This window comes from Xenopus laevis, chromosome 2L, assembly GCF_017654675.1.
Source record: "Xenopus laevis strain J_2021 chromosome 2L, Xenopus_laevis_v10.1, whole genome shotgun sequence".
Taxonomy (NCBI): Eukaryota; Metazoa; Chordata; class Amphibia; order Anura; family Pipidae; genus Xenopus; species Xenopus laevis.
In genome coordinates this window covers 151,098,078-151,120,583 of record NC_054373.1, presented here as the reverse complement: position 1 = coordinate 151,120,583, position 22,506 = coordinate 151,098,078, and the positions used below count along the sequence as shown (strand labels likewise).

Below are 22,506 nucleotides of genomic sequence, written 5' to 3'. Positions count from 1 at the left end.
TCTTTTTCTGACTCTCTCCAGCTTTCAAATGGGGGTCACTGACACCATTTAAAAAAACAAATGCTCTGTAAGACTACAAATGTATTGTTATTGCTACTTTTTATTAATTCTCTTTGTATTTAGGCCTCTCCTATTCATAATCCAGTCTCTTATTCATATCAGGGAGTGGTTTCTAGGGTAATTTGGATCCTAGCAATCAGATAACTGAAACAGCAATCCGGAGAGCTGCAGAATAAAAAGCTAAATAACTCAAAATCCACAAATAAGAAAAAAAATAAGAAAACAATTGCAAATTGTCTCAGAATATTCCTCTCTACATCATAAAGGGGTGGTTCACTTTAAAGTTAACTTTTAGTATGTTATAGAATGGATAATTCTAAGCAACTTTTCACTTCCGTCTTCCATTTTTTTCTTTTTTAGTTTTGAATTATTTGCTTGCTTCGCCTGACTCTTTACAGCTTTCAAATGGAGAGTCACTGACCCCATCTAAAAAAACAAATGCTCTGTAACGCTACAAATGTATTTATTGCTACTTTTTATTACTCATCTTTTTATTCAGGCCTCTCCTATTCATATTCCAGTTTGGATCCTAGCAACCAGATAGCAGATATTAGAAATTGCAAACAAGAAAGCTGCTAAATAAAAAGCTAAACTGAAAAACTACAAATTATAAAAAAATGAAAACCAGTTGCAAATTGTCTCAGACTGTAACTCTCTATATCATACTAAATTAAAGGTGAACAACCCCTTTAAGGTCCTGGAAGACTTGGGTACTTTTTGTCACCTACACTTTTTCTTCTCCAGGCATTCTGGGGACTGGCTAAGAAATTCCAGTCTCCTGCCTTTCCAGCACAGCTCCCTTCTTTCTAATATTAACAGTATGAGCAAGGGTGAAGTATGAGTTGGGGGCTTGAATGGGGGAGCCCAGTCAGAATCCCACCTATCTGTGGTTAATGTAAACTGCTACGCACAGGAACAACATTTAAAGCACTACTCATTTTTTTTATTATACAGCTAGAGAACTCTATTACATATATGTGTTTAAAACAGCAGATCTAGCAAATGGTTAATAAAACAGTGTAAATTATTATTATGAAAATTTCCCCAAGTGAACATAATTAGTGTCGAAAGTGTTATAACAAAACTGGATCAAATCCCCATTTGAAATGTCCAATAACATCCTTCATCTGTGTTGAAAAATTCTTTCAGTGAAAACATCCTGAAATGGAACATCATAAGATGAATGGGTTAAAAAGTAACAACCTAGGAACAAGTTGGCAACAATTATAAAATTAACAAAGTATCAAATAATCCACCTTTTAAGCAATGTAGAAAAAGAAGTACTTTATTTGTCCATAGTTACCACGCGTTTCGATTCTCAAGGAATCGTCAGGATTCCTTGAGAATCGAAACGCGTTGCAACTATGGACAAATAAAGTTCTCCTCAGACCAGGCGAAGTGCAATAGAGGAGATAGAACTTCCTCAAAAAATAGTTGACATTTTTTCCCAAAAAAACGCTGGATGACTTTTCATTTTTCAGGGTGATAGGCTGCAAAAGATTGTAAATATTTTCTAGGGTACCCAGCTTCCCCCCTACATTTCCTAACATATGGCACATAAACTATACTGTGGGCACATGTGTAGGGCAATATAACAACTCTATTTTATTTTATTAGGGTTTCCTGGGTTTCTGTAGTGTAATGTATTTGCTGCAACATATACGTCCATTCAACTTTAACTTCCCGCGGTATGCAACTTAGCCAACGCTATCGCAACTTCGCTTTGCTTGCCGCAGTAACGCTAGCGCAACTTCGCCAGCGTTCGGTGCCCTGGATGCAACTTTGGATTTTAGTGAATTAGTGTTGTCCTGGCGAATCTACGCGTGGTGAAGTGTTGCGATGTGAGCGAAGCCGTCGCTGGCAAATTTTCGCAGGTTAGTGAATTTGCCCCTAATATTCTTAGAAAAAGTGCTGCATACTAAGGAACAGCAACTCATTCTTCAGTTCTATTTGGGTTATAATCTTGATAATTTGTATTTTATTCCCTTCATGCTAGAGGAGGAAATGATTCCCTTACCTTTTAACAAAGATTTTTTTGACAGATAAAAAAAAATGTACACCCTGCTGTGAAACCCAGTATAGCTGCATGCGGGTCTTTGTGACACAACAGCAAATGCCGATGACCTTATGTTATGTAATGTTATATTTTCAGGGTTAAGTCAATAACAGGATCCTAATGTTAGTGTGCTAGTTCAGCTGTCCTTACCCGTGTACTGCTGAACATTGATTTAAATGTGAAGGGACCTAAGGCTTCTTGCCACGAGTACTGCCATCACATTCTATAGTGTGTGGCCAACTGACAGCTGAAGGGCTACAAAAGTGTCTGGTTATTTCCCTAAGGAAAAGCCATACTTAATGCAGACAAACAGATCATGAACCTTGTCAGACACTGTGATCAGTTAGGCGTTTAGGAATTACTGCTTTATTAATCCTTCTGGCATTTGCTGAGCAGAGGATATATGTGACAGAGCATAAGCAGCAAAGAGCGATATATGTAGCCTTAAGCTGGCCATGGATGCAAAGATCCGATCATTCAAATCCTTGAACGATTGGACTTCAACATCTCACGACCTGCCATTAACCATTCCGATCAAATAAAGTAGTAAAAGAACAGATCAGCCGATGTCCTGCCCCTACAGCAATCGTACGAAAGTTATGTCTGACAAAGCTGATGACAGTCTCCCAAAAATCGTACAAATCGAGGATTCGTATGATCGGATCTTTGCGTCTATGGCCATCTTAATTCATTTAAAAAAGTGGATCTGTAGTCAGTATGACTTATAGGGTTCTGTATCCAGTGACACTGCTCTTTATGTTGTACACTGACCCTTCATTGCCCAAGTACAGGAATTCAGAGCGAATAATGAAATTATTGTTGTCCATAGATAACGACTCATAGGGCAATTGTACGTTTTGTTTCCTGAGCGGTCTCTCACTCAAATCAAAGATGGCAGGGAAAGAGCTAAACATTCTCCTCCGTACCTGACACAAAGGAGCTTACTGTCTAATCCAGGGATCCCCAACCTTTAGAACCCATGAGCAACATTCAGAAGTAAAAGTAGTTGCGAAGCAACACAAGCATGAAAAATGTTCATGGGGCGCCAAATAAGGGCTGTGATTGGCCATTTAGTAGCCCCTATGTGGATTGTCAACCTACACTGAGGCTCTGTTTGGCAGTACACCTGGTGTTTATGCAACTAAAACTTGCCTCCAAGTCAGGAATTCAAAAATAAGCACCTGCTTGGAAGCCACTGGGAGCAACAGCCAAGGGGTTGGAGAGGAACATGTTTTTTGCAAGCTACTGGTTAGGAATCACTGGTCTAATCAAACTAAAACAGACAGAGACATAGAGACCCAGCTAGGACCAGTTTAATCAGAGGCTAGTTAACCAATAATATTCTGGGACTGTTGAAGGAAACCAGAGGTACTACTAAGGGTAGAAACCTACACAAGCACAGGGAACACATGGACAGACTAATTTATAAAGAGGGGGCAAAGTGAAAGGTGCAAAAAATGAGGGCAAAGCACCATTTTTTTTATATGTTGTCATTGTGCATTACCCCTATAAGAGCAACTTTTGGATTCCCAGAATGGAGTGCAAAGAGATCTACCTCTTACTGTATGTGGAGCTGCTGGAGCTTGACAGTGCTGCATATACAAAGGACAAGACATGGGTGGCACATGGTGTCATTGAGAAGAAGCAGTTTGGGAGTACCTGGTGACTAGGGTTGCCACCTGGCCGGTATTTTAGTCGCCTGGCCGGTAAAAATGATGGCTGATCCCAATGTTATTAATAGGGAAACAAGTTAAATATATAGGAAGGCCGATATTTTTTTCCAGAAAAGGTGGCAACACTACTGGTGACACAAGGCTAGGGAATACTACTGTACCTATTGCCTGCTTATAGGGGCAAACTGTAAAGAAAAGGGGCATATTTTGCAAGTTTTATGCACTTTCTCCCACAATCATTTACAAAAAAAAAAAAAAAATATATATATATATATATATACATACATATTAAAATGTATATATTAATATATATATCACTATTTATTGAAATTGTATATGTATTAGGGCCTTATGGGACCCCCTATACCTCCTGGGCCCCCCTCTATAGTTACGCCCTTGGTGATGGGCTAACCGCTAATCTGAGCCATTTTGTTTCATGGGAAAATTTGTGAAACAAAGAATATTATTTTAAAAAGGTGTATTTTAAAATAAATAATGTTTTAGTATTTTTTCATTGCATAAATGGTGCTATTTTGTGGGGTACTGTTGAAGTGCCTCTTGGCTAGTTTGGGGCTGGTTTTGTAGCTGACTTTGGCTGGTTTTGAAAATTAGACCTGGCAACCCTGCCCCAGTCACACAGGGCTGTTCCAAGGTCACTGTTCATGTGATTCTTTTTATTGGTCACTTTCAATGGCGTGCTTATCTCCCAGCATTCCCTGACAACCAGTGCATAGCAACAGGCCGGGTGTGTAAATTCCACGTTCCTGTTGGCAAGCCAGGACTTTACTAAAAGTGCAGCTTCTAGTTCCCTTGCTAAGAGCGAGCCGCCATTACAAACACAGGGTATAATTTCCGGATTACTGCTTTACTACAAGTATAAGCAACCTCTCGCGATGGCTTCTGGGAGTTGTAGTTCACCCATGGCTGTAAGATAGCTGATGTACTCCTGCGTGCCCTTGCGGTAAGATGGCGGCTCCTGCCCTGACCTGCTTCGGACATTCCCTGGGCCGCACGTGCTGTCATGGCGCTAGGCGCTGACCCCTGACCTGCGGAAGCAGTAGCGCGCGGCGCATGCCAATTGCTGCATCAAGGAGGAGACGCAACCGGAAGAGGTGGTGCTGTTGCGCCGCAACTCTGGGAGGATCTAATTGACAAGCAGTGCGAGCCCCGGCGCTGTCACTCACTTGTCTATCCTCTCCGGGATTTCTTTTCCCCTCTCTACCCTTTCCCAATCCCGTGCCCGCTCCCCTCCGCCGGAATAGAGTCGTCTCCAGCACGCGTGGGGCTGGTGTGTGGGGATAGGATGCTTTTGTTCGTTGAGGTAAGTGAAGAAGCCGGGTGAGAGGGGAGGGGACGTGCAGGCAGCGTGCCGAGCAGAAGGCCGCGCAGCCATGTGACTGAGGCCGGCCTGACACAGCAATCTTATCAGCTCGGCTCCGGCCAAGGCATTTTTCCTGGGGGACTGAGCGCGCGTCTCAATGGGGCCCATGGATGTGTTTGTGAGTGACTCGGACTGGGGCAGGAGGGGGAGGCCCGGGGACACTGCAGTGACCTTCCTGTCACAGCTTATACATGAGACAAGTGCAGCCGGCGGCTCGTCACTTGCTCAACTGCACCTCTCGCCTTCCTACTCATAACAGCTGGAGGGCCCTCAAGGCTCATATCGGCATCTGGATTCAGGCCTGATTGACCCTGTAACATGAATGGGCCATCTGCCCTGTCACAGCTATAACTTGTTTTTATTGCCTACACTTACTGACCTACAACTCGCACAATCCCCCAGACAACGGCTGGCTCATACTGACACTTCAACTAGAACTGGGGCTGTCTCTATCCTTCATGTACAGCACATACTAACTTTCTGCAAAACACATGTACAGACAGAGAAAGATCCTCTATGCACATCTATCTGTGTCTGTCTGTCTATCTATCATGTCTGTCTATCTATATATCATGTCTGTCTATCTATATATCCTCTATCTACAGGTCCCGACTGAGAATTAAAATAGGCCCTGGCATTTCAGGTACACAGAGGCCTAATGAGCCCACACAGAGGCCCAAACAGCCCCCACCAGCCCACTAAATACTGACTTTCTATGGGACCTTATAGCAGCCCCTCTGGCATTTGTCAGAGCCCACAGATTGCCAGTCCGGGCCTGTCTATCAATCATCTATCTGTCTATCCTATCTATCATGTCTGTCCACCTAAATATCCTCTATCTATCTGTCTGTCTGTCTAATCATATATCTATATATAAAAAAAACCAAGAAAACTACACTCACAGGGCTTTTCTTAGTTCTATATATCCTCTATCTATATATTTATCCTTTATTTATCATCTATCTATCATCTATCTAACTATAATCAATCTATCTATTTATATATAAAAACAACAAGAAAACCACACTCACGGGGCTTTTCTTAGTGAAAAAAAAGTCGTTTATTTCAACATTTCACCTCCTAACTCAAGCCAACCTCAGGAAGTGCACTTCCTGTAGACAGCTTGAGTTAGGAGCCGAAACGTTGAAATAAACTGATTTTTTTTTTTTTTTTTTTTGCACTGAGAAAAGCCCTGTGTGTTTTCTTGTTGTTTTTGATATGTTCACTTCCTGAAGAAGGCTCGAGTGTTAGAGCCGAAACTTCGGAATAAAACCACTTTGTTTGCACAAATCAAGTCCTGTGAGTGCGTTTTTTTGGTTTCTATTTGTATTATTATATAACCAGCACCCAGGCAGCTGCCTATTTTTGTCATGTGAGTGCTCCAGTTTGATTGTTATATATATATACCTGGACGAGCAGGAACGCACAACCATGAATGCTGCAAGGGCCGGGTGCCAGTCTGTAAACACATACAAAGTCCCTCCAATGACGGCACTCCAGAATCAGTCACGCTTGAGTCAGTAGATAAATATCATAAAGGTTTATTAGGATGAACCAACGTTTCGATACCACACAGGTATCTTCCCTGACGAAGATACCTGTGTGGTATCGAAACGTTGGATTCTGGAGTGCCGTCATTCGAGGGACTATATATATATATATATATATATATATATATATATATATATATATATATATATATATATATATATATATATTAAAAGCTTCTAGAATATATATTCATTATATTCCAACTGACTAACTACAGCAAACATCCCTGCTGGGCTGGCCAGATCCCTGCACCCCCTATATCATAATGTAATCATGCTTAGTGATGCAGCAGGATGGGCAGTCTTGCAGCAGGAGAGAGCACACATTCACACTGTTTATGAAGGCCTAGTGTTGCATAAGTAGCCTGTATACTTAAAATAGAAATAATATTCCCGAGGATAATGGACTCAACCCCCGGTTGGTTACAGAACAAAAACAATTATCGTTTTGTAGCCAATTGGGGTCTACGTCCATTCGCCTAGGAATGTTATTTATATATATATCTAATAGGTATAAAAGGAGGACTCTGGCAGCCACAATTACAATTTGGAGATTTAAACACTTGTTAATATATATCCACACCAGAATAGCCAGTATACTTTGCTTTTACTATCACAGATGCATCAAAATGAAGTAACAGAAATCTGTTTCCAAAAGTTCTTTCGCTTGGGGGAGGGATTAATCCCCATTGAAATGCTTGTTCCCTGGCCAATGTGCAAGGCTTTTAGCTATTGAACTACAAATCTCGGCGTCCTGTTAGAATAGGCTAAATCTTGCAGCCTAAACTGAATGCTATTACAGGATGCTGGGAGTTCTGTTCAACAACTAAAAGGGTGATGGACATCCTGCTTTACTAGTGCATCAGACATTTGTGATTCCTCCCCCATGTGATGAGCAGCAATTCCCCCAGGTCTAGCAGCAGCAGCAGCACTTCCTGGTGGCTACACAGCCATTCAAGGACAAATCTAAACGCCTACTTTTTCCATTTTGTTTCAAAGGCTTGAGAGTATTATTGACTTAAACTGTTAAGTCCTGTTTGTTCTTTTACTGAATGAATAGTGGCAGAGATCCATGGGAGTCTGCAGGTTATTTTCAGATGACTGCATGGAATTACAGGCACAACTAGATGAGCAGTTTGCCGTTTATTCTTTCTGAAAAGGAGTATTAATTGTATGTTCTGAATTGTTTCCATCCTTGTCATTTAGGATATCCTAACCTTCGTTTGTCATAGACGTGTCGGTAGCCTTCACCTGTCTGTTGAACTCATTTAAATTTATTGTTTTAATTGAGCCTCACTCACCAGTTCCTCTATGGTTTAATGGTGTCTGATTTGGGACGGTTTAGATCAGAGCACTGTAAACATTTCTTACAAAGGCCCCAGTTGTTTTTGACATTGAAACAAGGTTGCAATTTGGCTTTAGGAATGCTTCCTCACATAATAGTTGTAGAGCTCGTGTGTCCCGGCTGTATTACATGTTGCCAGGGCAGCCATCAGGGGGGGGGAGAGTTGTAGGGGGCCCTAGGGTAAGGGGGGCCCGGCCACGCCACATTTACTTGATCAGCTGGGCCCCCCATCTTTCTGAGAGCTGCTAACTTCGGGAAGGCATGGACGTTTAAGGGGCCCTGGCCTTTCTTATAATGTGGGGGGGGGGCCCTGGCCACCAATTTTTTTTTCTCATGTGGGGTCCTAACCACCAATATTTTTTAATGGGGGGGCCCCTGGGCACAACTGTTTTTTTATGGGGGGCCCTGACCACCAATATCTTTTTATTTTTTATTAACGTGGGAACCCGAGCCACCAATATTTTTTTTTTGTTTTTTTACTGTGGGGTGGGGAGGGCGGACCTGTAGGTGGGGCTTGCGGTGGGCCCAGCCCAGGGGTCCCAGGAAATGTTGTTGTATGGGGCCCTGCGATTTCTGATGGCGGTCCTGCATGTTGCTATTTGCAAAAGCGTTATATTGAGATTATCATGAAGTATATTCAAAGTTTCTGAAAGGCTTGTGCAGTTTTGAAATAAGTAGAAAGCATCCAGTCTTATCAGTCTGGTGGAGCAGCAGATTCCCTTGTGATCACATGAGTTTTATGTGGGGACTTCATGGCCCAAAGTACCAGGAGTTGGACCTTGTTAGTCATATTTCCGAAAAAGAAATAAAAAAAAGGAGGGGTTGTCAATGTGATACCATTTATTTGACTAACTGACATTTTTGTAAATATGAAATCTTAAAAGATTGCATCTCATCATTCAGGAGGTTTCTTCCTAGCCCTTAATCAGCAGCCTGCATATGTGCTATGATGAAACTTCGTTCTTAGAGGCTCCGGCATGTAGGCAAGTCTGTGGATACATTTCTTCAGGATGGCTGTAATTTGCAGTGTCAGACATAGTCACCAGATAACCAACAAAGGTGATTACAACTTCTATCATGGATTGTGCAGTCTTGTGTCTTTTTGTTTGTGTCCTGTGACCTTGGCCAAGTGCTTTCCCTGTGCCTCAAGCAGAGACACAAATAGATAGTGCTGAGTAATCACTTGTTACTTTATAAATGAGTCCTAAACACTGTCTTTCTGTGTGAGGAGTTTTTTTGTACCACAGTACAATGTGTAGGTTACTAGCTGCATAATGCAAGATTAATAAAAAAAAGGCACCAGTGCAAGCGTTTGATTCATGACTGTAACCCCCCCCCTTCCTCCGGTGATTCTGAGGTTCTGCTGCCATTTGATGCTTTTTGTAAGATTTCACCTCTCCTACCGCTTTCCATTTTTGTCAGTTCATTCCGTTTTAAGCAAAATAAGCTAATGTAGCAAAAGCCAGCACACTGGTAAGCTAGAATTGTTATATACATTTTGTCTTCATTCTGTTAATTCACTGAAACCAGACTTGAAAGTAAGGGAATGTTTCATGGTTGAAAATCAAGGCAATTTACAACGAAAATGACATAACTGTGCTTAACACACTCCCCTTTCTGCCTTAGTATAAGACCACACTCCAGAGAAAATATTGGCAAATTTTAAAGCAACTTGACTGTGTAGTTCACCTTTAAATTTACTACAGGTATGGGGTCCATTATCCAGAAACCCATTATCCAGAAAGCTCCAAATTATGGAAAGGCCAACTTTATCCCAATTTAAGGTGGGCATACACGGGCCGATAAAAGCTGCCGACAGACCGAGTCGGCAGCTTATTGGCCCGTGTATGGGGGCCCCCGACAGGCTTCCCCGATCAAGATCTGGCCAAAGGTCGGACAGATCTCGATCAGGTGGGATTAAAAATCCCATCGGATTGCGGCCGTATCTGTTCGTTGATGCGGTCCCGCGATCCGACCGCCCGTTTGCTAAAGCTAGGATCCGATCGTTGGGCCCACGATCGGATCAGCCCGATATTGCCCACCTCAAGGTGGGCATATCGGAGGGAGATCCGCTCGTTTGGCGACATCGACAAACGAGCGGATCTATCCATGTATGGCCACCTTTAGATATAATTAATCCTTATTGAAAGCAAAACCAGCCTATTGGGCTCATTTTATTTTTACGCAATTTTCTAGTAGACTTAAGATATGAAGATCCAAATTACAGAAAGAATCATTATCCGGGAAATCCCAGGTCCTGAGCATTCTGGATAATAGGCCCCATACCTGTATTAGAATGTTGTGTTCTTAGTTTTTACCTTCCTCTTTTGCCTCTCTCCAGATTAAAATGTAGTCAGGTTTGTGGTCAGCAACCTCTGCATCCAAAATTCTTTTTCTTTTTTTTTTTATATTTCTTATCTGTTTATTCAGTCCCTATCCTATTCAGCTTCTAATGTATAAATGAAAAGAGTGTAATCGTTTCACTAGCGACCAGATAACTTATTATTTCCAAATTGTAGAGCTGCTAAACAAAAAGCTAAATTACGCAAAAATAGACCACTGTCCAGCTGCTTTTCATACAATGTTATGGTATGCATATGGCCAGTGGCCAGTTTCAGATTTTAGCTAGTGAAAGTATTGGATCCGTTATCCAGAAAGCTCCACACTACGGCAAGGCTCTGAATCTGAATTTTTTAAAAAAAGATTTCCCTTTTCTCTGTCATGGAAAAAAACAGTATGGCTCATATACAGGATACTAAGATATAATTAATCCTTATTAGAAGCGAAACCAGCCTATTGGGTTTATTGAATGTTTAAATGATTTTCTAATAGACTTAAGGTATGAAGATCCAATTTACATAAACATTTTTAATCCAGAAAACCCTAGGTCCCAATCTTTCTGGATAACAGGTCCCATAGCTGTACCTTTCTGACTAAGCAAAGCACTTTATTAATATTAAGGGGAGACTCATACATGCTGAATTGTTGGTGCTTTAAGGATCTTTATAAGGATATTGCAATCTTGCATGTGAATCTGAGCAAATACGTATTGGGCCAGAATGCAAACATAAAATTAAACGTGGTACTTTCAGGCCAAGAAAATAAGCATATCAAAGCAACTCATCAGAAGTACATCCACAGCTAGGAGGGTTATTTACTAAACTCTGAATGCAGAAAATCTGAAAAATTGGTGGGTTTTTTAGTATAAAATTGGAATTTATCGAGGTTGCATGTAAGTCAATGGGAGAAGTCCCAAAGATTTTTTGATCTGTGCTGAGTTTCATGCAATAATCTTAAGTTTTCGTGCAGAAGTTCTGAAAAATTCGTAAAATTCGGAATTTTCCCTTTAAAACAAAATTTTCAGGAAAGTGTATTGATAAATACAGATTTGGTCTAAGTTTTCTTCAGATAATATTGAGATAAATTTGGACTTTGATAAATGGGCCTTCTTTATGTCAAGGAATACTCTATTGTGCAATCTTTTGTTTCAGTCTGGGGTTCTTTTGGCTTCCCTGCATGCACGATCTAAACCGCCAACTTTGGCCTTGGGCCAAACCATCTCTTAGTCTCGATCTGGACCAGCATGTGAGTGACTGAACAGAGAACGTCTCACCTAGCAAGTGTAGTTTTGCATGTGTGCATAAACTTTAACAAAGTTGAAATTATGTTTTCCAAACCATGTGTGGTTTCTTGTGAAGGCTAGCCTGCAGGTTGGGTATCAGTTCGGGGAGATTAGTTGCCCCAAAGAAGAGGCGATTAGTCGCCGGGCGACTAAATCTCCCCGAATCTCCCAGTGGGACCTTACCCTAAGAAAGGATGAGATTAGCTGTCCAAGTCACGTGATAGCCAGGGGAGTAATTATTGGGTTATTTTAGGATTAGGAAGTGCTGAATGGTTTCCCAAATTGTCATGCATAACTCAGCACTTTTACCGGAAAAAAATCTCTTTGGAACCCAACTCCTGTCTGCTTTTATAACATTGATATCTCTTTTCTTTTTTTGGACATGCTCATTTAATACCCTACCCCAGAGTTCTAAAATAGGAAAATAAGAAAAATGTGATAGCTTAGCAACATTTTATTTATTTCATTATTTTTTAATCACGCACAAGTCCTTAATATAACAACACGGACACAGCCCTCTGCAACAAATTACAATGCTCTGCTTTTGTTAACACTTAGGGGCAGATTTATCAAGAGTCGAATTTCGAATAAAAAAAGAGCAACCGAAATTTATTAAAAAGAAAAACACGTTTTTTTTCCTTCAGGTGAATAGGCCATTTTAGTTCAAATACGAATCGAAGTAACATCATGTTCGATCAAATTTGATTCAACGTTTGATTTTTCAGTCCACCAATTGACTCCAAATAGGTTCTAGGAGGTCCCCCATAGGCTAAAACAGTAATTCCGCGGTTTTTAGATTGCAAATGGTCGAAGTCGAATTTTTAAAGAGAGATCACATGATAAATTTTAATATTTGAATTTTCTTCAAATTTTGATCGAATTTGGACTAGTCGAAAGCTCGAAATTCTAATTTTCACTTCAACCCTTGATAAATCTGCCCCTTAAATGGCGTGGTTTTTTTTTTTGTCTCCTTCCAATCTGGGAAATCATGTGCATACCTGCGCTGGCACCTGGATGTTCCTGGTGATATTTTTCTAAATGTGGCTCCCCAAGCAGTGTATCTGCATGTTCTCCTATATATTCTATATGTCATTATTTCTTATCATAGAGAATCTTTTTATTTGAAGATGGATTTGAAAACCAGTAAACAAGAGAAGAGTTTGGCATTGTGTAAGGCCGGTGTCACATAAGCATATTATTTTTGTTGTTGAGGCTGCAGGAATCAGCTGACACATGCTGTCAGGCAGTTGCTTTGTCAGGGAGTGCTAAGATTAGTGACTGTAAGCATGTGTTGTCTGCTCCTCTGTACATACTCATGGGCACCTACAGCATTTGCTTGCCCTTTTTTTCTCTACTGTCATTTAGAAATCACCTATTTTTACAGCTGCTTGATATGTGCAAATGACTGCAATGCAATTGTTTTGTTATATCTTAAAGCACCCTATCTTAAAGCACCCTATCTCATTCTCAAAAGGAGGAGTGTCCTCTGTGCACTTCATCATAATGTCATTTTGATGTCTGAAAAGTTTAGGGTAATTGCCTCGCCTTTCCGGTGACTAATCTCCCCGAATGCCTTCCCTCTGTCTTGCGCCGGCTATAATGAAAAGTCGCCTGCGGCATGGCACATGCGTCGCTTCGTATTCCGAAGTTGCCTCACGAGGAAAGAGCAAAGGTGTTACGGGAGATTAAGTCGCCTAAATCTCCCCGAATCGCCAGGTGTGCCCTTACTCTTAGACATCTGTTTACCTAATGCGAGCTGTTCTGTCTCCTCCTATCACCATTAAAGGGGTTGTCCACCTTTGAGTTAAATTTTATGATGTATGTATGATGTAGAGAGTGATATTCTTAGACAATTTGCAATTGTTTTTTATTTGTTTTTTAATATATTTCGCTTTTATTCCGCAGCTCTCCAGGTTGCAATTTCAGAAGTGTGGTTCCTAGGGTCCAAATTACCCTATCAACCATGCTTTGATTTGAATAAGAGACTGGAATATGAATAGGAGAGCACCTGGGTAGAAAGATGAGTAATAAAAAGTAGCAATAACAATACATCTGTAGTCTTACAGAGCTTTTGTTTTAAGATGGGTGACCCCCGTTTGAAAGCTGGAAAGAGTCAGAATAAGAAGGCAAATGATTATAAAACTATAAGAAATAAATAATGAAAACCACTTGAATAGTTGCTTAGAATGGGCAATTCTATAACATACAAAAAGTTAACCTAAAGGTAAACCACCCCTTTTAAGCACCCACTCTCATTCTCAAAAGGAATGTCCTCTTTGCGTCCCATCATAATGTCATTTTGAAGTCTGGAAAGTTTAGACACCTGTTTAATGTCTCCTCCCATCACTCTTAGGGCTCTTGAAGACGAGTGTTTTTACCTGCGCTCCCCTGCGTTCTGTTTTTCTGCGTTCAGCCGCAGGGGAGCGCAGGAATAGACGCATTACATTTTTTCCAAAGGGGCTGTACTCACACAGGTGCATGTAGGCGCGGAACGCAGGTTGAGACGCAACATGCTGCATTTTTCCTGCGTTGGGCGCCTACACGCGCCTGTGCGAGCACAGCCCCATTGGAAAAAATGTAATGCGGCTGAACGCAGAAAAACGGAGCGCAGGTAAAAACGCTTGCCTGTAAGAGCCCTTAATGTTTTGGGAAATGAAAAGCAGGTGTGAATTCTAAAGTTCCAACTGAACACACCGCTTTTTCTTCATTGAAGTCAGTGGGGATATTTCTAACGGATATGTAAAGGGAAGTGCAGACAAAACACAGTCTCTATTTCCCTAAACATGATGGAAATACAGGCTGTATTTCGTTCAGCGCTTCCCTGCGGTGGAAATCAAAAAACTGTCGAAATGAGCCCTTATAGGCACCCATTTTTATTTGGAGTGGTCCAAGCCAATACAATGTGCTTCTGTGACTTTTAATGATTTGAAAACCCCAAAACACAATTTTGCATAATGAAAGAAAATGTAATTCTAAGCAACTTTCTCAGTGCTGTTATTTGTAAATGTAATTGCAATTGAAAGCAGTATTTTTGCTCCCTTTCTGTATTGTTGGTTTGTTTTGTTAAATTTTGTGATTTGTCTATAGAAAATTTGGGTAGACAGTATTTTTTTTAAGGCAAAATTGTATTTGTTGTGTTTGTAGTCCTTTTAAATGGCAAATATCACGTATTCTCCAAAACAATCTTGTAGCGCCCCATCCCATCTGAGAGGCTTTTGCCTAATCTTTAGCTGAAAAGTAATTACATTTCAGAAATCAATAGTTTATATATGGCTTTTCCATAGGTTGCATCTTTTATTGTGCTTTCTGCTAAATTATATAATGCTAGTACAGGTTTTGGATCCTTTAGCCGGAAACCCGTTATCCAGAAGGCTCCAAATTACAGAAAGATTATCCTCCCATAGACACTCTATTTTATCCAAATAATCCAAATTTTTAAAAAGGATGTCGTTTTTCTCTGTAATAATAAAACGGTTGCTTGTACTCGATCCCAACTAAGAGACAATTAATCCTTATTGGAAGCAAAGTCAACATATTGGGTTTATTTAATGTTTACATGATTTTCTAGGAGACTTTAAGGATGAAGCTCCATATTACAGAAATATTCATTATCCGGAAAAACCCAGGTCCCCTAGGTATTGGGTAATAAAAAAAAATTCCAGTAATGTTTTGCGGTTGTACAACAGAAACCTTTCAATCTATTTTTTTTATCATCTGGATAAGCTCAGCATCATATTTACTTTAAAGTGTGACTTCCCCTTTAAATGCTAAATTCCCGTCCGCTTAGCTAAGGGTCAGTTCCATATGTTTCATTGCCTTAGTTCATGTCAGAAGAGGTTACAGTGATCGACTTCTGTTTTAGCCTGTTGAAAAGGAGAACCATGCTTTGAATCACTGGTTACATAAAACCTTGATAAACAGGAATGAAATCTTCCTATTAATGAAGGAAACAGGAACAGTGGAACTTGGTTATCTGTGCTTTAATTTCTTCTGTCCCATTTCATTTCAATGTGGCTGTTCTCACACAGACGCATGTAAATGGCAAACGCAGGTTGGGATGCAGCATGTTGCATTTTACCTGCGTTCGGCGCTTACATGCGTCTGTGAGAGTACGTTGAAAAGAATTCAGTGCGTCTACTCCTGCGCCCCCCTGCGGCTGAACGCATGAAACCGGAACACAGGGGAGTGCAGGTAAAAACGCTTGTCTGTTAGAGCCCTTAGGAAGGCTGCAAACAACTCCAATTTGAACCTCTCCCATTGACTTAAACAGCAGTTTGGCAGGTTTTAGGTGGTGAATAGTCTAATTCGAGCTCTTAAAGGGCAAGAGTATGAAAAATCGAAAATTTCATTTAAATTCTTTTTTAAGAAAAACTTGAATCAAAATTGAATAACTCACTAGTCGAATTTGACAGTTTCTTTTTTTTTTTTGACCATAAAAAATTCGAAAATTCTAATTTTCAACTCGACCCTTGATAAATCTGCCCCTTAGTCAATGATTAGAGCTTGGGCCAGACATACCTTTTACATATTTCACTTAAATATCTATTGACTTTTTTTTTTTCTCTCACTTTGCACTAAGCACAGCAAAAGCTGAAGTTGAAAGTACTTTGATACAAAGTTCAGAGCTCATCCTGTGGAATCTTCTTTTGATATAATGGTGGGGTATTTATTAACAGTTTGTACAAACATCACCAGTGATTTTGCCCATAGCAATCAATCAGCATTTAGATTTGAACAGTCACCTACAAGTTAGAAAACAAAAGCAAAGATCTGATTTGTTGCCACCAGTGATGTTTGTTTCCACTGTTAATCAATACGTCCCATAATATCAAAAGGAGATGAATGTTAATAAATATGCCCCACCCCCTATGTGATTATGATTGCAGCTGCCCTTTGCTGGTTCCCTCTGTTGGAAACTCCAGTGACAACAATTCTCTGTAGGGAGGCACAACATGGATAATGTGCTACACTATTCTTAACCCTGTCATCCTTGGTCTAACTTACCTGAATGGCTCTTGGCACATGTTTTTTTTCTAAAGAAATTTTATGAAAATTAGCACGGCACAGTGTGTTGCACTTGGCACTTTATTATAACAAATTAACGGTACTGCACCATAGGATCCAGATTGATAGCGGAAACTAGCATTTCACTTTTCCACCTTCTTGTGGTTCTTCCGAGGAGCAAAAGTGGGAAAAAAAATTTGCCCAACGAACTGCTGTTTATCTCATAGCCTAACAGTTGGGAAAACAGGGGGGGGTTGCTTATACAGAGCTCATGATCTGTATTTAAGGGTAAGGACACAAGGGCAGATTCGGAGGAAATCTCTCCGAACTGCCTTCCCCTAGCTTCCCGCTGGCTATAATGAAAAATCAGTGGGATGCCACTCGCAGCGCTTCGTTTTCTGGAGTCGCCATAGAGGCGACTTCAGAAAACGAAGTGCCGCTAGTTCGGGGGAGATTGTCTCCCTGAAGAAGAGGCGATTTGTCGCCAGGTGACTAATCTCCCGAATCTGCCCGTGTGTCCTTACCCTAAACAATCAATTTAAATTACAGCACTGGAGAGGGACAGTAGTCAAGGTAAAAACAAAACAAAGAACATTTTCCGATCAAGTCTGATTTATTGCGCTGATGCTGAATTAAAATAACAGTAACACCAAAAAAATTTACATTTTTTTTAAAGTAATGAAAACATAGTATACTGTTGCCCTGCGCTGGTAAAACTGGTGTGTTTGCTTCAGAAATTCTACTTTAGTTTATATAAACAAGCTGCTGTGTAGCCATGAGGGCAGCCATTCAAGGAAAAGGAGAAAATGTGCAGGTTACACAGCGGATTCTACATAGCTTATCTATTAATCTAGCATGTGTCCTGTGCTTGAATGGCTGCCCCCATGGCTACACAGCAGCTTGTTTATATAAACAATAGTAGTGTTTCTGAAGCAAACACACCAGTTTTACCAGTGCAGGGCAGCAGTACATTGTTTATTTATTCATTACTTAAAAGCACTTTCATTTTTTGATATCCAGTTTTTTCTGCCCTGCTGTGATGCTTGCAGTTGGCTGTGTACATCATGCGTCGACAAAGCTTGTTGAAAGGCATTTGTAAATACAGCAGCTTGGATCTGATCCTTCCCTGCTCTGCTCATACGTCACTGTTCATCTGTACACATTCCTATCATTTGTTTGCTAGTTACTTAGAAATTGGAACGGATATGATTTCAGTGACTTTGAAATATTTACTTTTGCAAATCTGTAAATTAAGCACTGGACCAAGCTAAAGTGACCCATGAACTGTTTGGCAGTGCCATTACTTGTTCATAAAACAACTACTTAATGGCCAAGTAAAGTCATGATTTCCTGAAAAATTGCGATTCTTGGCTGCCCACATCCCTGTTGATTCCCTGTCATTCTGCATTCACTGGACATCAAGGCTGCAACCATAGTAACATAGTAAGTCAGGTTGAAAAAAGACACATGTCCATGAAGTTCAACCTTTTAGTTTTTTTTTTTTTTAGTCTGCCTAACTGCCAGTTGATCCAGAGGAAGGCATAAAAAAAAAACATCTGAAGCCTCTCCAGTTTGCCTCAGAGGGGGAAAAATTCCTTCCTGACTCTAAAATGGCAATCGGACTAGTCCCTGGATCAACTTGTACAATGAGCTATTTCCCATAACCCTGTATTCCCTCACTTGCTAAAAAGCCATCCAACCCCTTCTTAAATCTATTTAATGTATCAGCCTGTACAACTGATTCAGGGACAGAATTCCACATCTTCACAGCTCTCACTGTAAAAAAAAAAAAACCCCTTCCGAATATTTAGGCGGAACCTCTTTTCTTCTAATCGGAATGGGTGACCTTGTGTCAGCTGGAAAGACCTACTGGTAAATAAAGCATTAGAGAGATTGTTATATGATCCCCTTATATATTTATACATAGTCATCATATCACCCCTTAAGCGCCTCTTCTCCAGCGTGAACATCCACAATTTGGCCAGTCTTTCCTCATAGCTAAGATTTTCCATACCTTTTACCAGCTTAGTTGCCCTTCTCTGTTCTCTCTCTAATACAATAATGTCCTGTTTGAGTGATAGAGACCAAAACTGTGCGGCATATTCTAGATGGGGCCTTACAAGTGCTCTATACAGTGGAAGAATGACCCCCTCCTCCCATGACTCTATGCCCCTTTTAATACAGCTCAAGACCTTATTTGCCCTTGATGCTGCTGACTGGCATTGCTTGCTACAGCCAAGTTTATCATCTACAAGGACTCCAAGGTCCTTTTCCATAATGGATTTGCCTAGTGCAGTCCCATTTAAGGGTATAAGTGGCTTGGATATTTTTACATCCCAGGTGCATGACTTTACATTTATCAACATTGAATCTCATTTGCCACTTTGTGTTGCAAGGATGCCTGGATGGAATTAATTGGGCTGGATAGTTTTTATTTTTTGCAATGGGGATTATTAATACAGTAGGACCCCTGTGTGAGGTGATCAGGAACTTGCTTCCCACCCTCCAGTCACAGTGGCTGCTTATTCTTAGAAGTGTATGCAATATAAAAAGTGAGGGAAAGCATTTTCTACTTCTTCTACTGCTCGTACAGCTCTCAAAGTATCCAGGAATTAGAAATATATCTACTTCATCCCCTTATCAAAACCTGTTTTCAAACTGTTTTGAAATTATCGTTTATGGTTTGAATTAAAAGGAACATCAAAAAAATGAGTTTTTTTTTTAAGTAACAGGTATGGGATGCGTTATCCGGAAGCCCATTATCCAGAAAGCTCCGAATTACTGAAAGGTCATCTCTCATAGACTCCATTATAATCAAGTAATCTAAATTTTTAAAAATGATTTTCTTTTTCTCTGTTATAGTAAATCAGTACCTTGTACTTGATCCAAACCAAGATATAATTCATGCTTATTGGAAGCAACTTCAGGCTATTGGGTTTATTTAACATAAGTCAAGTTGACTTAAAGTGAACATTCAAATTACAGAAAGATCCGTTATCCGGAAAACCCCAGGTCCCAAGCATTCTGTAGAACAGGTCCCATACCTGTACAAATATAATTTAGTGTTGCCCTGCACTGGTAAACCCTGCTGTGTTTGCTTCAGAAACACTACTATTGTTTATATAAATAAGCTGCTGTGTAGCCATGGGGGCAGCCATTCAAAGGAGAAAATACTCCAGTTACACAGCAGATAGCAGATAAGCTCTGTAGTATATAATAGTGTTAGCTGTTATCCACTATAGCCTTTTTCAATTCCCACCATCGCTACACAGCAGCTTGTTTATATGAACTATAGTAGTGTTTCTGAAGCAAACAGATCAGTTTTACCAGTGAGGGGCAACAGTACACAATATTTTCATTACTTTAAAACACTTAATTTTTTTTGTGTTACTGTTTTCATACACAGGGAGATCTTGCCTGACAACTCTCCCACTATTGAACAAGTTGGTCGTTTATTTACCAACAATCTAGTTTGTACTTTGGTAAATTCACTAACTGTAATACTTTAATTGCTTTCTATAGCTTTGTTGGAAATGTATGGTTTACAGTAAACTGTTTTGTTTTTTTTTTGTTTCTTGTTAATACGAAATTGGGTGAAAAAATGTATTTACTATTTTTCAGGTTGCATCTAAAGGTGCTGGCTTAAATCCAAATGCAAAAGTATGGCAAGAAATTCCGCAAGGAAGCTCTGAAGTATCTCAAACAGCCAATGGCATGGATGAGTCTTGGGATGAGGCAGCGGTAACACAGACTTGCCAAGAAGGTAAAGGTTTTTTTCTATAGCTTTCTTTTTTAATTCAAAGACAATATCACAACAAAAGTCTCTTTTGACATGTGTGCCTTTTATTTTAAGCATATTTTGTTCATTTCCTAGGCAAAGAAAGGAAATTAAGAGTGCATTGCGGCTGAGGCTAAGACTAACCCCAAAAAGTTTTTAAATATATTAATAGTAAAAAGATGCGGGTATGGTTGTAACAGATTCAGAAAAGGCAAATGTGCTAAATCTGTTCTTTTCTTCAGTGTATACAGTAGAGGAGTCTGAGTTCCCAGGCTCACTTTATAGCTGCACTGATGGCTCAACTCAATCTAGTCAATGGCTTATTCAGGATATGATTCATAAAGCTAAAATTTATGTAAACAAGGCTCCAGGGCCTGATGGCATGCACTCCCGGGTTCTAAGAGAGCTTAGTTCAGTTCAGCCCCTATTTCTGATTTTCTCAGATTTGCTTTCATCTGGTATGGTACCTATGGATTGGAGAAAAGCTTATGTCATTCCAATATTTAAAAAGGCATAACGATCTCATCCTGGCAATTCTAGGCCAGTAAGTTTGACATCTGTGGTGGGCAAATTACTTTAAGGCTTGCTAAGGAATCACATTCAAAATTTTGTCCTAGTGAATGGCATTATAAGCAGTAATGAGCATGGCTTTATGAAGGATAGGTCATGTCAGACAAATTTGATTGCTTTTTATGATGAGGTAAGTAAGAAGCTGGACAGTGGGGGGGGGGGGCAGTAGATGTGATCTATTTGGATTTTGCCAAGCGTTTGATACCGTGCCCCACATTTTGCACATGGATAGGAAACTGGCTACAGAATCGGGTACAGAGGGTGGTTGTTAATGGTACATTCTCTATTTGGAGTAAGGTTCTTAGTGGGGTCCCTCAGGGTTCGGTATTGGGTCCACTTTTATTTAACTTGTTCATTAATGACTATGGGGAAGGTATTGTAAGTAATGTATCAGTGTTTGCAGATGACACAAAACTATCCAGCCCAATTAATTCCATCCAGGATGTGGCATCCTTGCAACAGGATCTTGACAAACTGCCAAATTGAGCAACTAAGTGGTAAATGAGATGAAATGTAAAGCCTCGGAAATGATGGGCATAGACTTGTATGGCGTTGCGCGTCAAAAAAAAAAAAAGGTTGTTTTGACGCCCATAGGCTTTAATGGGCGTCCGCGACATTTCGCTGGCGGCAATTTTTTTGCTGAAACTAAATGGGTCAAATTTGCCCAAGCCTGATTATCATATAATAATCTCTCTAATGCTTAATGGTTCCCCCTAAATATTCGGAAGGGGTTCTTTACAGTGAGAGCTGTGAAGATGTTGAATTCTCTCCCTGAATCAGTTGTACAGCCTGATACATTAGATAGCTTTAAGAAGGGGTTGGATGGCTTTTTAGCAAGTGAGGGAATACAGGGTTATGGAAGATAGCTCATAGTACAAGTTGATCCAGAGACTAGTTCGACTAAACCTAGCTATACAGTGAAATTCCTCTATCGTTTTACTTGTTCTGACAGCTGTGAATAGGAATCTTCAGACGGTCCCTTACTGCTCTGCAGGGAAACAATCATACTTTCAAATGGCAGAGGGGAGCTTGCACACTTTACTTCCTCGACCTCGAGCAGCTATGTTTGTTTCCCTATAAAGGAGCCGGCGACTGTAGAGATTTATATCCGCAGACCCAGTGCAGTCTATATTTTCTGATTATTAATCAGTCTTGCTGTATCGGCTTCTATGGCAGATATTTGACTTGTGCTGTTTGGATAGTTTATGACGATCCCTAAGCTTAACCTCCCAACTGAAGTTTCAAGATGATGACCCCCTGCGGCCAACTTTGACAGCATAAATGATTTGTTTTATTAGGCTTCTGGTGCAGAAAGTTCATGTTTATGTTATACAAAATACAGCATTATTATTTTTTTTTAGAACTTATCAGTTAACACAAGATAACAGCTGCCTGGCAGATATAAGAATAGCACTCAATATTAAAATCCAAGTCCCACTGCAACACATTCAGTTACATTGAGTAGGA

At 40.2% G+C, this 22,506-nt stretch overlaps 1 protein-coding gene across 2 annotated transcripts in view; it reads left to right on the top strand.

Annotated features, from left to right (window-relative positions):
- Window positions 1-4,534: 4,534 nt before the first annotated feature.
- The window catches only part of larp4.L (La ribonucleoprotein domain family member 4 L homeolog), a 38,226-nt gene continuing 20,254 nt past the window's right edge, over window positions 4,535-22,506 (top strand). The window contains exons 1-3 of one of the 2 annotated variants that reach the window (XM_041580752.1): window positions 4,535-5,110; window positions 8,969-9,124; window positions 20,313-20,454. In XM_041580752.1, the coding sequence (XP_041436686.1) occupies window positions 20,406-20,454 (49 nt within the window). In that variant the 5' untranslated portion in view covers window positions 4,535-5,110; window positions 8,969-9,124; window positions 20,313-20,405. 2 annotated transcript variants of the gene reach the window in all.